This window comes from Bison bison, unplaced genomic scaffold (assembly GCF_000754665.1).
Source record: "Bison bison bison isolate TAMUID 2011002044 unplaced genomic scaffold, Bison_UMD1.0 scf7180017864363, whole genome shotgun sequence".
NCBI classification, from domain to species: Eukaryota; Metazoa; Chordata; class Mammalia; order Artiodactyla; family Bovidae; genus Bison; species Bison bison.
This window is the reverse complement of record NW_011494935.1, coordinates 867,753-884,199: the sequence shown is the minus strand read 5'-3', so window position 1 is coordinate 884,199 and position 16,447 is coordinate 867,753. Positions and strand designations below refer to the sequence as shown.

Genomic DNA, 16,447 nt, shown 5'->3' with positions numbered 1-16,447 from the left:
GTACTGTGGGAAGAAGTGACCTTTTGCTTTCTTTTTCTGTTTGTCTAGAGCGGTGGGAGAATAGGTGAGAAGAATTGAGAGGTGTGGTGACCTGGGAATTGTTGGGTTGGCTTAGAGTAGCAGGACCTCTCCCCTTGGGAATGATCTGGGACTGTCAGTAGGGCCAAGGAAGGCCATGATGGCTTCTGGGCACATGGGAGCAGCCCCCTCAGCCCCTACCCTAGTCACCTCTCCTTCCTTCCCGCAGGGGCATGTCCTTTCATGGCACCACCATTGGCCTGGCTCCCCTCATGGCCATGTGCTCCGTGTACCAGTCTGGAGGAGTCAACATGGTGAGTCTCAAACCATTATTAATGCTGCAGAAAGTGGAAAATTGCCTTACAAAATAGGAGGCCATCTTCTAAATGTATACCTGTGGCGGATTCATTTGGCAAAACTAACACAATATTGTAAAGTTTAAAAATAAAATAAAATTAAAAAAAAATATTGTGTAGGAAGTATTATAGGAAAAAAGGTTGGACATAAAGAAGGGAAGTTTTTTTTAAATGAAGGTATTAAGTTCTAAGAGGTGGAGGTACTAAGGGATGAATTTTCATTTACTGTCATTTATTCCCAGTTCTCAAACTCAGGAGAACCCTGAAGCAATTACATGAATCATACATCACTACATCTCTTATATGGTCCAGACCAGGGCTGACAAATTATAAGATACAGAGATAAAAATGATTTTGTTTCAAGCCTTGGGTTCTGTGTATCTTTATGGAGCAAGAGCCTGTCTCAAAGTCACAGTTAGGAAATCATTGCCTTCTTTTGAAGTTCTCTCTGAGTTTGTGAGAATGTTTGTGCTATTCGTTTCTGGCCTGTAAAGTAGACAGCAAGGAGGCTACTGGGCATTTGTCTGCCAACCTCTCTGTCGACCTGTGCTTACTGACAGATGCTGCAGGGTACTTAAGATCATGGACTTTAGTCCCTGAGCCTGTATGCCCAGCAGTTGTGTTATCAGTGGAGAGCTTGGCTAAGGAAAAGGCAGGGCTGCAGAGGGGAGCTGTCTTTGACCTGAACTCTCTCCCCGAGCAGGACCACTCTGAGAATGCCATCGGCGTGGCCGCCACCATGGCCCACGAAATGGGTCACAACTTCGGCATGAGCCACGATTCCGCGGATTGTTGCTCAGCCAGCGCGGCTGACGGTGGGTGCATCATGGCTGCTGCCACCGGGTGAGTCAAGCGGGAAGCTGAGGATGGGGAAGAGGGCAGAGCGCGAGAGGCCAGTGCAGACCAAGTGTTGCTCCGGGCCCAGGGAGCCTCTGTTATACTTCTGACACGGGCCTTGAAGAGAGAAGGGGAAGAAGACCAAGAAAACAAATGTTGGAAGCAGCACAGGTTTCTAGCAGAAACTTTGGTGTGGTAGAACCTGTTGTTATTGTTTAGTCCAACTCTTTGTAACCCCATGGACTGTAGCCCACCAGTCTTCTCTGTCCATGGCATTTCCCAGACAAGAATTCTGGAGTGGGTTGCCATTTCCTTCTCCAAGGGGGTCTTCCCAACCTTGGGATGGAACCTGCATCTCCTGCATTGGCAGGCAGATTCTTTACCACTAAGCCACCAGGGAAGCTGATGAAACTTGAGATTCACTTAATTTCTGCCTCGGTGGTCTTCAGCTGTAAAATTGGTCTGACCATATGTGTCTTTTCCACTTCATGAAGTTTTGGCTGAGAACCCATTTATAACAGTCATAACCCTTCATCCCTTCATGTGAAGGAAGTGTGATTAGGGCTGTCACACCTAGCCCTGGAAGCACTGATGTTGCCTCCAGAACAAGGAGAAAGAAGGACAGCAACCCCACACCCCACAGTGACTCCTCAGGGGTTTTGCAGGCTGCATTTACCACAAGGAATGGGGACAAGGCAGCTCCATCTCACTGTAGTTCTGAGGGGTCTTTAAACCAGAGCCTTTTAAAGAGAACTCTGAAGTTGCTTCAGAGGACTTAGAGTCAGTGTCTGGACTCACACAGCAGAGAGCAGCAGGTTCTTCAGGGAACTGAGTCACTCTTCAGAAGGCATCATGGTGGGAGCTTGTGTTCCTCCTACGGAAAGCCACTAGGGCCGGCTCATGCTGCTCAGGGAGTGGTGTTGCTGTGTCTCTGAGAGGAGATGCAGCTTGCTTGGTGTTCCAGTGTCTTCTGCTCACTTCGTGGAAAAAGTGTCACACAAAGGATGATGTTGATATGAAAGAGACAGACAGCTCCATGGTTCGTGCTCAAATCTCTGCTGTTTGAACAAGGTTCAAGCTCGCTGTTAAGTCCACCTCTTTCTCTCTCAATCTAAAAATCTTATTCATAGACAGGTGGTTGAGAGAGTTATGTTAATTACTACAATTTGTTTTAAACTGTTCAGACAATTTAGTAATTTAACAATTTTTAGTGACAAGCTTTTTGTGACATTCCTGACAACTGAAGGAAACCCTCCGGTGTCTAACCTGTACTTGGTTTAGGTAATTGGGATCAGGATAACTCTTCCTCTGTACACCCAGATCATGGTAACTACCTGTCACCAAGGAGTGCATGACTTCTGATTCTTTTCCCCAATAGCGGGATGTAGGGCCTTTCACACTCTTGCGATACAGACCATGTGTTTGTGAGTTGGGCCGTTGAGTTTGGAGCGCTGCCTGCATCGTTAGAACAGAGATCAGATCACTGGCCCAACAAAGAAATTAAACCCATAACTTGGCCTTTTTTGGCCTGGTCTTCTGTTCTAAGAAAATCTCCATCTAATATCAGCTTCAGGAAAAGTTTGGGTTGGCTGGAATTTTATTCCGCTCTAAGGCTCAAGAGACCTATTGTAACATACTAGTTATCCTTTATTTATTGCAACTCCTTCATGGAAAGGGCTGAAATCATTGCTTCGGATTCTCAAATAAATCCTCCATGGAGAGAAAGGGGAAAAAAAAAACACCATTATGTGGTGGTTAATATTTCTTAGTTCATAGAAAGTTAATGTACAGGTGATGTTCTCAGGGGGCAGAATGTATGTGCATGGGCCTGTGGGGGTCTGGATCCAGCTGGAATCAGCCTCATGGGCGCCAGCTTGATGCTCAGACCCCCCAGCTGATTCCGCCCTGGCTCTCCTCCCAGGCACCCCTTTCCCAGAGTGTTCAACAGATGCAACAGGAGGGAGCTGGACAGGTATCTGCAGTCAGGCGGGGGGATGTGTCTCTCCAACATGCCAGACACCAGGACGCTGTATGGAGGCCGGAGATGCGGAAATGGGTACCTGGAAGATGGGGAAGAGTGTGACTGTGGGGAGGAGGAGGTAAGGTGTCATGCCATGTTAGTGGGAGGGGAAGAATTTACAGTGACTTCAAATCTCAAGGTCAAAGAGCATGTATCTGAAAATTAGTCATAGGCATTTCCTACATACATGTGGAGGTCAAAGACCCCATCACAAATAACATGTGGGGAGTAAGCCTTAAATATGGACCATTTATGTAGATTCTCCCAGTTTGAGGTTGACAGTATCTGTGTCCAAAATGCAGGGGAGTTCTCCTTGTGAGCATCTGATCTATACAGAAACCACAGTCTTGGCCAGTGGAGCTACAGATGGCTTCCTTGGCTGTCTACAGCTGGATACGTGAACTTGAACCTGGGCATTATGAGGATACTTAAAATAACAAGCTCATGCTCTTTGACCTGTAGAAGAAATGACTGAAAGGGGCTTCTAGAAGGAAGAAGGAGCAGAATTGATGGTGTACAAGCCCTTTCCTTCCTTCTGATCTTCAGGATGAATATAGTAGGCATATCATAGCTCTGTCACTTCTGACAGATGCTCGCGGTTCTACAAAAAGCAGAACTGGATAGTTTCATATCTATTTTATGAAGCATGAAAATATGAACGTTAACGTGCAGAACAGTTTGTGGGAGAATGTGTCAGTAGTCTATGCATTCAGAATAAACTCTGGGGATGAGGTTGAGGGTCTGTATATGTGGGTAAAGACTATTTGCTTTTTTAATCTTCTCTATGGTTTGACTTTTTTAAAATGCCAGCACATAACTTTAATAAAACAAGAACCATTTAAAGGCTTCCCACCTGCACCAGGATGAGTTCAGAGAGATCGGCCCAGACCCTTCAGAAAGGAGAGAGTTGTATTATCATGGAGGGCCCAGTGAGGTTAAGGGGCCCACTCCTGAGTGGGCTTGGCCAATGGCTTATATTCAGAGCAGTTTCTCCTTCAACAAATGAGTATGTGATCTAGGTCATGTGCCAGGGATAGGAAAATAAATAGGTAGAAAAAAATAGGCATGGTCCCTGTCCTTATGGGGTATATAGTCCAAAGCCAGAAACACACATTGACCAAATAGCTGCAAAAATGTATAAATACAACTGTGGTAAATACCAGGAGAGCCAATAGCATGATGCTAGGAGTGTATGTAACGTGAGGGGAGCTGCCCAACTCAGGTGGGGGTGGACTCTGACCCTACACTCGAGGGCCGAGGTAGGAGTTAGCGAGGGGCACGAGGACGGGAAGGCACACTTTAGCTAGTGGGAGAGCTGTGCCTTGGGGTGGGAAGACGCCTGGTGCTCTAGAAGGGGAGGAGCACAGGTCCGCCTGGATCCCAGGAAGACATGGTCTCTGGATGTTGGATTGGGGATGAGAAAAACAAATCATGACATTTCCTTATAATGTAGTACTATGCTAAAAATCACATTTTAGACGAATCCATGATTACAAGGAAAAGTGGGGGTAGTGTGTTAAGTTTAAAAGCAGTATGGATACTGTGATTTTGTAAAATAACTATATGTTTATAAATGTGTCAAAATGCAGTTGTGTCTGATGATTCTGCTTGTGTATATTCTCTACAATATATACATACTATCTTAATGATAAAGCTATAAAGTGGTGTTTTGGGTAGAGATTTCCCAGGGAGCTGGAGTTCCAGGGGCATATAAGGTGGGATAGGAGGTAAAGGCCCCTCCTCCTGCCTTGTCTCCCATCTCCCTGCTCTGCTGCCTCTGAGGCTCATGCCCCCTCTTGCTGCCTCCCCAGGAATGTGAGAACCCCTGCTGCAATGCCGCTAACTGCACCCTGAGAGAGGGGGCCGAGTGTGCGCACGGCTCCTGCTGTCACCGCTGTAAGGTAAGGGGCCCTCCCCGCCCAGGGTTCTGACCTGACAGTCTGAGGCTCTGCAGGGGCTGATGGCCAGGATTCAGCCTCAGTCCTGGGGAAGTGGTGGTGTCAAAGTTAGCCAGAAAGAGCCTTTGAACAAAGCTTCCCTTTTTCTATATTTGACCTCACTGAGTTCAGATTATCCCAGAAGGCTGTGTGGGCCTCCTGAAAAGTGGGAAATTAAAAAAAAAATGTCCAGAGAGAGTAGGCTTGATTTTATTTGGCATTCATAATATTCCTCATTACAGTTTTGATTAACATTAAGGGATTGCTTGTTAGGTGCCAGACACAGTGCAGAGATTTTTATATGTGTCATCTCATTCAGTCCTTATAGAACACCTGTGGGGTTTATGTTAATATCCTCAACTTAAGATGTAGAGACTGAGGCTCAGAGGGTATAAGTGACTTCTCCAGGGTTAAACAGTGAGGAAGGGGCTGAACCAGGTTTCTCTGATTCTGGAGCCCACATTCTTAGTATTGATTGGAAGAGCACACCATTTTTACCACTAATGTTACTATAGGTCTGCATTCTCTTATCTACAATTCTGAAATTCAGGAAGTTCTAAAAACTGAAAAAAAAATTTTTTTTAACTCATTTGGTGGCTAAATTGGATCTGAATTGACATAAATCTAATTATAGTTTTTTTTAAAAATCACACTTAAAGCAAATAGTGTATTTCATTGCAAAAACATTAGTGTGTTTGATTATAAGGTATAATCCTAGGCCTTGATGCTGGGTTATGTAATATACATATGTCATGTGTATGTATATATAGAGAGATATACACATATACATATGTATGTACATCTGTGTAATGTCTGCTTTCTCAAATCTGTGAAGTCTGGGGCCCATCTGTCCCAGGGTTTTAGATTGGATCGTGGACTGTGCTTCCACATACCACATGCTCAGGGCTCATTATGTTCCCCATACTGTTGAAGTGCTTTACTAGAACATTCTTTCTAGCATGACCTTCTAGCAATAACCACGAGAGGGTTATTGTCCTCATGCACGCATGAGAAAGTGCATCAACAGAGGTCTGCTGCCTAAGGCGCTGGGATTTGAACCCAGGCAGACTGGCTCCAGGGTTGGTGGGTCTTTTTCCCCTCCATCCTGCTGCTGGGTGGGGAGATGCATCTGAGGCCACCCTTGCTCTGAGACTGTCAGCAAGCTGCTCTGCTGGCCCGCTCCCACCTTCCCTCCTGGGATCCCTCGTGGGTGGTGTGGAGTCACCCAGGAGTGTGGCGGGGTGCTATTCTCAGACATAGCTCTCTTTGCCTGTTCAGGGGAACTCCCATGCCGTCTGTATGATTTAAGACAGACCCGGCATCCCTCAGAGAGGCTGTGCTGTGTCAGGTCAGGATCTCAGGCTGAGGCCTGAGAATGAACGTAGAGAGCACTCGTCTCCGGGTCCCAGGATTTCAGCTTGGATCTTGGAAAGGCTTTCCCTGCAGAGAAGTGTGTGGGAAAAGATGAGCCCTGGAGTCTGAGATCTTCATTTCCAGCCCTGTGTGTGATTGGGGGCAGCTATTACCCATCCAAGCCTGAGTTCTCTATCTGTAAGATGGGAAGAGTACTAATAACACTGACCCCACCTAGGGAGGCTGGAAGACTCGAACAGAAACTCAGACTTACCAGTTGCCCAAGGTGTGCTATTTGATCAGGTTATTTCATCTGCAGAATGGGGCAAATAGCAGTATCTAGCTCATGGACATTGTGAGGATCTCATGAGATGAACATGTGCAACATACTTAGCCTGGAGCTTGACTCCGTAATGTGGGTGTATTATTGCCAGAGTGCTTGTGAATTCAAAGATGCATGAATGCTAGTTTGTGTGTGAGTGTATCTATACATATATACTAGTGGGCTTTGCTCTTCTGCCACTTACTAACCATGAAACTTTGGAGACATGCCTCAGATTTCCTCATCTATAAAACAGGGATAATTATATTACATAGGACTGTCATGAAGACTAAATGAAATATTATTTGTCCTGGGCATTTAAGTAGGAGCTCCATAAAGTAGCTGTTATTACTAAAGCACTTAGTGATCTGTAAATAGTTGCATAAATATTATTTCTTACCTGATTCTTAAGACTGCTATGTAGAGTTAACATTTGTAAAACGACCTTGAAACTAAGTGTTAGATGTTTCATGTTAGATGATTTATGGTGGTTTAAGCTAATGAGGTCATGTAAAAAGTGCTCTGAAATAATGGTAAGGGATTTTCTGTTCCATGGGAGTGATGCTCATGAGCCCTTGCTGGGAGGATTGAGGACAGGTGGGAGATTGACTTTATCCCCCGCTTCTTGTTCCTCGGCTCAGCTGTTGGCCCCGGGCACGCTGTGCCGTGAACAGGCACGGCAGTGCGACCTCCCGGAGTTCTGCACGGGCAAGTCCCCCCAGTGCCCCACCAACTTCTACCAGATGGATGGCACCCCTTGCGAGGACGGCCAGGCCTACTGCTACAATGGCATGTGCCTCACCTATCAGGAGCAGTGCCAGCAGCTGTGGGGCCCTGGTAAGGCACTCTCCAGCGAGCGGACCACCCTCCTTCCACCCCGATGCTTCCTAGCCAGCCTCCCCCTTCAGACACTCTGGATTGCTTAGGATCAGGCTTTACAAGAGCATCTCCAGATATTACCTTTTTTTATCGCCTTGCCTCAAGGCGGACTTTCAGCAGGAGGCAGTAGACAGTATTCCTCCTAGTTCTTTGATGCTTTAAATTCTCACAGTGAGTGAATGGATAAGAATAATCCAACACAACAGGTGGACGATGGAGCTGTGAGCAAAGTATCAACCATGAGATGGGATTTTTTTCCCATGTATCATATTGGAAAAGAGTGAAAAATTAATATGATAAGTTGGCATGATAATACTGTAACAAGAATAATAGTATAGTTGTGGAGAAAACCATATTATACATGTGGGGAAACAGATGTGTACAACCCCAATGGAAAGCAGTTTGGAGATACCAGAATTTTAAGTGTACCTGTCATTGGACCCATCCATACTACTGCTTAGGAATGTGTCCTATGTTTGTATTTGGCCAAGTAGATTTACAAGGATATTTATTACAGCACTGTTAGAGCAATAACAACCCATAAATACTTCAATAAATCCTATCAGTTAAGGTAAATCTCGTGCACCCAAATACATTGGGACTCCATAAGCTGAATAAAAGGACGCAGCTCTCTATGTACTAAGTAAAAAAAAAAAAAAATGTGAATAGACTATGTGGCCATTCCTTATTGGATAGATTATCTCTAGAAGATACACAAGAATTGTATCTAGAAGGTAGAGATAAAATAATCTTTAGAAAATACACTATTAATTGATTGCTTCTCCAGGTTTTAGGGATGTGGGAACTGGAATGGCTAAGTAGAAAAAACAGAAAAACGTATTTTATTCTTAAAAATCTTCTGCAGGTATTACCTTTATTAAAAAAAAAAAAATAACAAACACCTGAAATGAGAAAGGGCTTCTTCATGAGAAAGAAGGCTTAGCACACAAACCTCCCATAGATATAAAACCTCAATAAAGTGTAAAGAACTGATATAAAACCTTTTTTTATGAGTAGGTCTTGAGAAGGTGGGGGTGGACCAACAGATAGGGATAAAGAAAAGGCTGAATATTCCCTTCCATAAAACTTCCTTACTTCCTGATTTTGCCAGGGGCTAGCTCTGTCCTTTGGGGGCTTCTGACTTCTACTAAAGTTGGCTAGTGTGCTGATAAATGTTTCTTGCCCACCCAGGAGCCCGGCCTGCTCCTGATCTCTGCTTCGAGAAGGTGAATGTGGCAGGGGACACCTTTGGAAACTGTGGGAAGGACATGAATGGGAAACACAAGAAGTGCAACATGAGGTGATGACCATAAGGCAGACCCCATGAGATGAGGATGCCAAAACAAGTCTTGCTCTTTCGTCACTCCCACCCACTCATCCGCTTGGCTGGCCCTAGAGTGGGCCCTTCAGTAATCTCTTCCAGGCCCTTTTGACAATGCACCATTCAGCCCTAAGGAAGTCAGAGGGAGGGTGTGGATGCAATGCTTCCTAGAAGGCTGGTCACATTTCCTTTTGGGACCTTCTTATACTAGGGCAGCCCATCAGCCCTCTTGGGTCATTTCCGCAGGGTACTAATTATACCCTCATCTGAATAGCCTGTCATTCACCCAGTCATTCATTCATTTCAACCATCCATCCACCTACCCACCCATCCACTATCTATTGTGGATTTACCATGTGCCAGACACTGGGCTGAGTACATGGAACTTAAGAGGATAGTGTAATAATGGAAATATGGTGGGAGCCACCCAACCCACCGTAGTGGGCTGAAGTGGTTTCCCAGAGGAAGTTATGCTTAAGCTGCGATCTGGAGAAAGTATCTATTTGAACAGGATGAGGAATGGTGCTGGTACATGGTAGAGTGTCCCAGGCAGAGAAATGAATAGAGAAAAGCTGGTGGTAGGAAGAATTGATAGCAACTTGATATAGTTAAAGTATAATGTTGGGGTGCAGCAGGGGGGGGTACGGGGTGCGCTACTGAGAAATGAGCCTGGCTAGTTGAGCAGGGACCACATCATGAGAAACCTTGAGTATATGGCTAGGGGAGTTTGGACTTTGGCTTGAGAGCAGTTTGGAAATTAGGCCCTTGTAGGGCAAGTCTGGAGCAGGGAGACCAGTTTCCTGGTGTCCAGGTGAGAGAGGATGGTGGTGTGAACTTGGGTTGGTATATAGGATGGAGGAGGGAGGTCAGGGATGACACCAGGCTTCTTCTGGCTGCAACACCAGGGTGCTTGGGGGTACAAAGAGCATAAGGGGTTAGGTTGCTCAGGTCAGGCAGTTGTTCTTGCGGTAAAGGGGACTTCCCAAGGCCAGCCCTCTGGCTACATCTACTTGGGAATAAAGATATAGCATCCTATCCTTAGTCTAAGACCACACAGAGGAATTCTGGCTGAGTCCCTACAGCACACTCATTGCCTTTTGCCTCTCCCCCATACAAACCTGCTGTCCCAGTCGAGAAAGACTGAAGCTCTTTGGTGTCCCAGCTCTTCCCTGTCTCTGATTCCATCTCCTTCCCTCCTCCTCTCTTGGGCTCAGAGATGCCAAATGTGGCAAGATCCAGTGTCAGAGTTCCGAGGCCCGACCCCTGGAGTCTAATGCAGTGCCCATTGACACCGTCATCGTGATAAATGGAAGGCAGATCCGATGTCGGGGCACCCACGTCTATCGAGGTCCCGAGGAGGAGGGTGACATGCTGGACCCCGGCCTGGTGATGACCGGGACCAAGTGTGGCCATAACCACGTAAGTTCCTTCCTCCAGCCTCACTTAGCCTCTGGGTTGCAGAGGGTAGTGATTGAAGTGGGAGTCTGGGGGAGGATGCCTGGGTTCAAATCCCAGCTTCCCCAACCTCTTTAGCCCTGTGGCTTACATTCTTTATAGAGCATATTATTAAGAGCAAGACCCACCCCGTAGAATTGTCGTATGGATTAAATGAGATAATCCCTGTAAACTGTTTAGAAGGATTGTCTATTATATCTCTTTTGTCCTCATCATTAATTATCATATGAATTATGAAATGGTCTAAACTAGGAGTCCGGGAAGCCTGGGCGGCTATCTGAGAGTTAACTCTGAGAATAACATTGTAAAACACATCTGAAGCACTAGGTGTAGTACCTGGCACAAAGTAAACAGCTATCACCATGGTCATTATCTTTAAGTATAATGTTTAAATTAGTACATATTAATATGCAATTAAGTAACATAGAACCAATAGTAATATAGAATGAAATCACACATATTTATTATATGGGCTTCCCAGGTGTGGCACGGTGGTAAATAATCTGCTTGCCAGTGCCAGGAGATTCAGGAGACTCGGGTTCAATCCATGGGTCAGGGAAATCCCCTGGAGAAGGAAATGGTAACCAAGTCCAGTGTGCTTGCCTGGAGAATCCCATGGACAGACGAGCCTGGTGGGCTACAGTCCATGGAGTTGTAAAGAGTCGGACACAACTTAGCAACTGAGCACGCACGCACATTATATTATTATATTTTCTTAGAATGTAATATTTGTTGTTTTCTCCCTCATCGCAAGAGAAATAGCAGAACTTAGTTAGTTGTCATCCTGTCCTTGAATTTTTAGGTTGTTTTTATCACTATAATAACCTGAAGCAGGCTGCCTTTTTGAGTCCCATATGTTCTGAAAGCAAAACCTCAGTCTCCTAATCGCCAACCAGTGTCCCTTCTGTTGTACTGTCCGGTTTCTTCTCATTACAGATTTGCTTTGAGGGGCAGTGCAGGAACACCTCGTTCTTTGAAATGGAAGGCTGTGCAAAGAAGTGCAACGGCCACGGGGTACGTATGCTGGAGGTTCTGGGGCTCCTCTGCGATGATGTCCATAGGGGCAGGCACTGTGGGAAGCCAGAGCTCTCTAGGGTGCTGACATCTCTTCCCTGCCCTGCCCTTGCTCCAGGTCTGCAACAACAACCAGAACTGCCACTGCTTCCGGGGCTGGGCCCCACCCTTCTGCAACACGCCAGGCCAAGGGGGCAGCATCGACAGCGGGCCCATGCCTCCCGAGAGTGAGTGGCCGGCCTGCATGGCTCCTGCCCACCTTTGTGAGGAGGGATGGATGGCATAATGCAGAGGAATAATAAGTCAGCACAGTCATCCTGATTTTTATAGATGAGGGAACAAGAGGGGCTGAGTGGGAGGAGTGGCCCAGGCTAGCAGCCTGGTGTGGGGTCCAGCTCAGTTGCTCTTCCTCTGTCTCTGTCCCTTCTGTTGAGGAGCCTGTTCCTGCTTACAGAGAGATTAAGACAGACCACAGGTTATTGAATAATCCATTCTATCTGGGGGTCAGTGGTAGCAACTACCCCTTCTCAACCACTTAAAATTAATCATGGACCTAGGGCACATTATAGTGACTCAGATGCCCTTTGATGGACAAAGCTTAAAATGAGGAGCTGGAAATTCAGAAGTGTATTTCAGGGATTCTAGCTCTTTGGTTTCCAAACTTTAAAAAAATAATAGCAAAAATTTTTTTTTTTTTGAGCAAAATCTTTCAAGGAAGAAACCTCTATATAAAGCAGTTAAAAGTAGTGTGTCACTGGTCTATATATATTTTGTACATTTAGATTTATAATTCATGAGAACATTGAGGCGAATTTGGTGAAACCAAATGTGAAATTGTGGATTATGCTTCTAATCTTAGATCAATCTATATGTCTCAGTGTTTTGTGGTTGCTTTGTGTCCAGGAAAATCATGATTTAGGCAGAAAACAAGTGGTAAATAATAATAGAGCTGGAATAATAGAGCTCCTTGCCTTATATGAAAAGGAATGCTTTTCAATTAAGCAGAAGTAGCTGGAGAAACTTTACTGTGAAGTCCCTGCCAAGCAAGTTGACCTGATTATTGAAGCTAGTAATATTAGTGACTTCCCAGTGGGACATAGTATGTGTTTTTTTGTTATAGTTTTTAAGTTAAAATAAGTAATACAAGGTAAATGAAAATCAAGGATCTGAAGAGTATCTGGAACATATTATTTGAAATCCACTACTGAAGCCAACTGCTTCTAAATCTGCCGCTTGGGTTCTGTTTCTGGAAGGCGCTGGTCCTGTGGTCGCCGGAGTGTTTTCAGCCATCTTTGTGCTGGTGGCCCTGATCATGATGTATCGCTGCTGTAAACAGAACAACAAACTGGGCTACCTCAAGTCCTTAGCCCTCCCTTCCAAGCTGAGGCAACAGTTCAGGTATGATGGGGTGCCATGAAGGATTTGAGGTCTACTTGGGGGTCACAGCTTTCTGAAAGCAGTGCCTGGTTTTAGAAGAAGAAGGTGGTGGTGGTGGGTCTCATTTAGTTGGAAGGCAAATGCCCAGTGCACGTCACCCTCTCCCCTTCTGCTACGCTCCATGACCACGGCAAACATTACTACTTGATTTTTATTGTAAGCAAGCTTGATTGAGCCTGGTCATCACTTCAGAAGCCTTCTCAGCAGAATGCCCCCAACCAATTCAAGCTGGAATGTGAAATGAAATCTATCCTGTATCTAATGGATTTCCTCCACATCTTAGAGCCCAGAAAGTGAGGCAATAGAGGAAAACTATCTCAAGTCAGTCACAGAGGTGGCTAGACATCAACTCAAGACAGAGAGTAATTTTTGTCCTAAGTAATTCATTCCTGTGGGTATTGAAGATGTATAGTCTCCAAGTCCTCTGTTATAAATCATAATTTTTCCAGAGGAGATTTTTAAATCCCAGGTCCTCCTGGAATGATGCCTGAGGGAGATTGGTTGATGGCTGGTAACATCCTTGTCTTCTTGGGGGAGAAAGGTCTTAAAAAGGGTGACAAAAAGATACTGAGGCACACTGTGCTGTATATGAGGCCAACTCTCTTTCCTTGGGAGTTTTCCACTGGCCACCGTCTCCGTGCCGAGGGAGCTGGGCTTCAGGAGGGCCAATCCCACTTCCGCTAGAGCAGATTCAGGGACGACTGAGCTGCTGGCTGGCCACACCTGGGTCAAAGCGAACTCAGGCAGTAACCTTCAATGAACAACCTGTGCTTCTCCTTCCCTGTTACTAGTTGTCCCTTCAGGGTGTCTCAGAACAGTGGAACAGGCCACGCCAACCCAACGTTCAAGTTGCAGACACCCCAGGGCAGGCGAAAGGTAAGAGCTTTGCACCATGAACATTGCTACTTTGACCTTCTCTCTTAGGACTGTGCTAGATTTTCCCATAAGCACCTTTGTGGGCTCCTTGGGATTCGTAATAAACGATACTTTCTTGGCCTGAGAGATGGTCAGCTGGTTCTACCATCCCCTCATGACTTTAAAAGTTGCATTTGACCTCTGGGATCCGAGGTCTTTGTTCGTGCCAATGGGACACCCAAGGCCACCCTCAAGTTTTTAAGTGCATTAAGGGTTCCTGTATCTCAGACGTTCCTTGTCTTATGCATACAGGTGACCAACACTCCTGAAACCCTGCGGAAGCCCTCCCAGCCTCCTCCCCGGCCCCCTCCAGACTACCTGCATAGCGTGTCACCACCTGCGCCATCGCCAGCACACCTCAGCAAGGCTGCTAGAAACTCCCCAGGGCCCAGACCATCAGTAGAGAGGAAAGAATCATCCAGGGGACCGCCCCCAAGCCGGCCAGTGCCCCCCGCCCCTAAGTGCGTCCTCTCCCAGGTAAGTGGCTTCTCAGCAACCCTGGATCAGGAGCATCACTTGTCAGGCCATCAGCCATGAGGAATGAGGAATGATGCAGGCTGGGAAGAGAGAGCTTGCTGAGTCCTGGGCTGGCTGCCCTTGCTGCATTCTGGTCCATACTGGGCACACAGAATGTGAGGTGACGAGATGGGGAAATATGCTACAGAGCACTTCCGCCCTGGCTGGCGTCTTCCTGACAAGCCGGCGCCCATCTTCCACCCCAAATGTGCATGTTCAGTCAGTGTTTCAGTTCCCCGTGGTCTTTTCCTCTCTGCTGGGCCTTTGCAAATGCTGTTTCCTCTGCCACATACACTTTCTTCCCTTTGCACCAACATCTCGTGTTCATTCTTAGGTCTCCTGTTAAATGCTGCTTCCTCCAAAAAGCCTTCTCTGACCCCCAAGCCCAAGTTTGGTGTCCCTGCATTTCTCTCATCATAGTACTTATTCCACCATATTGTGCCAATCAGTACCTTGCACTAGTCGGGAGGTCTTCCTGAGGGATGTAGGGTGATGCTTTGCTCATCTGGGGGGCAGGTCAAGGGGCCCGGCCTCTGGGAGGGGTGGGCAGGGTCTGGGCTATCCCCGCATCACCGGTGTTCTTTAGAAGCAGAGCCATCCTGCCCTGCAGTCTGTTTACCCGGCGTGTCTGTGCTCTGCTGGCTCCAGCTGTACCTTCCGGCAGGAGTTCCTACAGCACAGACACAGATGTTGGGTGGTGGCCAGGCGTGGTGCCTTCCGGAACCACCTGTGTTTTACCCTCAGTTGGGGTAGGGGACTTGGCCATTTTCCTCCTGGGACTGTTGTTCTTGGGCATGGTCCAGGGGACCCAGGCTGTCCCTGCCCCTAAGGACTGTTGGCTCTAGGTCCTGGGGTCTCTGGGACGTGGCAGTGTCATGGTTCAGCAGAGCCAGGAGCAACAGGTTTGGTTCTCTGATGATGCAAAGCTGCTGCAGTGCATGCTCCAGTGCTCAGTCATGTTCGACTCTGTGACCCCGTGGACTGTAATCCACCAGGCTCCTCCGTCCATGGAATTTCCTAGGCAAGAACACTGGATCGGGTTGCCATTTCCTTCTCCAGGGGGATCTTCCCAGCTCAGGGATCAAACCTGCATCTCCTGAGTTTGGCAGGCAGATTCTTTACTCCTGCGCCACCTGGGAAGCCCTGCAAAACTGCTGCTCTCCCGTTTCCCTCATCTGGGGCAGGAGTGGGATAGAAAATTGCATACAGAAAGAGAAAAGAAAGACTGACAGGGAGAGAAGAGGCAAGAGAGAGGAGAGCAGAGGACAGGGAGAGTGTTAGGCTCCTTGGGCAACTGTAACTGACACCACAGTCTGGGGGTGGGGTGGTGCCGAAACCACAGAGAAACTACTTACTTCCTGACGGCTTTGGAGGCTGGAAGTCCAGCAGGTTTGTTTTTTCTGCGGCAGCTCGCCTCGACTTGCAGGTGACTGCATTCTCCTGTGTCCTCGTGTGGTCTTTCCTTTGTGCGTGTGCACCCCGACGTCTCTGTGTGTCCACAGGGACAGTCAGATTGGATTAGGGCCCACTCTAACGGCCTCATTTCAACATAATCACCTCTTTAAAGGCCATGTCTCCAGATACACTCACATTCTGAGACACTGGGGTTTAGAGTGGCCACATGTGAGTTTTGAAGGCCACAGAAGGAGAGAAAAAGGGAATAAGGGGGGAGAAAGCAACCGTGCGCAGATGAGAGTGTGAGGGGGAAACAGAGGAGGAGGGAGGGAGGGAGCAGTCCATGAGACCAGTGTTCCAGAAAATCTTGCACTGCAGGCTTGTTGAATGGAGATGGCTTCAGCCTGAGCCCAAGGTGCTGAGCAATAGGTTGGGGGAGGGGCTGGGTAGTGGACTCCAGCTGCATTGCCCTGGAGGCTGCTGGCAGGAATCCAGAGCCCAGAAGGCCCCTCCACCAGTGGCAGGTACCCCAAAATATACACCCCAAGCATGGCTTCAGGCCCAAACAGGGATTTCTCAACAGTGCTGAGGGCAGGCGGCAGGGATTCAGTCTGGGCAGACGCCCTTCCTGGGACCCATCTGAGTACTGAGTCTCTGCTGCCCTCAGTTTCT

General features: G+C 47.1%; 1 protein-coding gene across 2 annotated transcripts in view; it reads left to right on the top strand.

Moving 5' to 3' along the window:
• ADAM19 (ADAM metallopeptidase domain 19) overlaps nucleotides 1–16,447 on the top strand; it is a 92,269-nt gene that overhangs the window by 66,353 nt on the left and 9,469 nt on the right. For both annotated transcript variants that reach the window (XM_010855285.1, XM_010855286.1), the window contains 12 exons: nucleotides 248–332; nucleotides 1,078–1,217; nucleotides 3,133–3,310; nucleotides 5,043–5,132; nucleotides 7,485–7,680; nucleotides 8,914–9,022; nucleotides 10,258–10,462; nucleotides 11,435–11,512; nucleotides 11,631–11,739; nucleotides 12,766–12,910; nucleotides 13,741–13,825; nucleotides 14,117–14,341. In XM_010855285.1, the coding sequence (XP_010853587.1) occupies nucleotides 248–332; nucleotides 1,078–1,217; nucleotides 3,133–3,310; nucleotides 5,043–5,132; nucleotides 7,485–7,680; nucleotides 8,914–9,022; nucleotides 10,258–10,462; nucleotides 11,435–11,512; nucleotides 11,631–11,739; nucleotides 12,766–12,910; nucleotides 13,741–13,825; nucleotides 14,117–14,341 (1,645 nt within the window). The remainder of the gene's footprint in view (nucleotides 1–247; nucleotides 333–1,077; nucleotides 1,218–3,132; nucleotides 3,311–5,042; nucleotides 5,133–7,484; nucleotides 7,681–8,913; nucleotides 9,023–10,257; nucleotides 10,463–11,434; nucleotides 11,513–11,630; nucleotides 11,740–12,765; nucleotides 12,911–13,740; nucleotides 13,826–14,116; nucleotides 14,342–16,447) is intronic.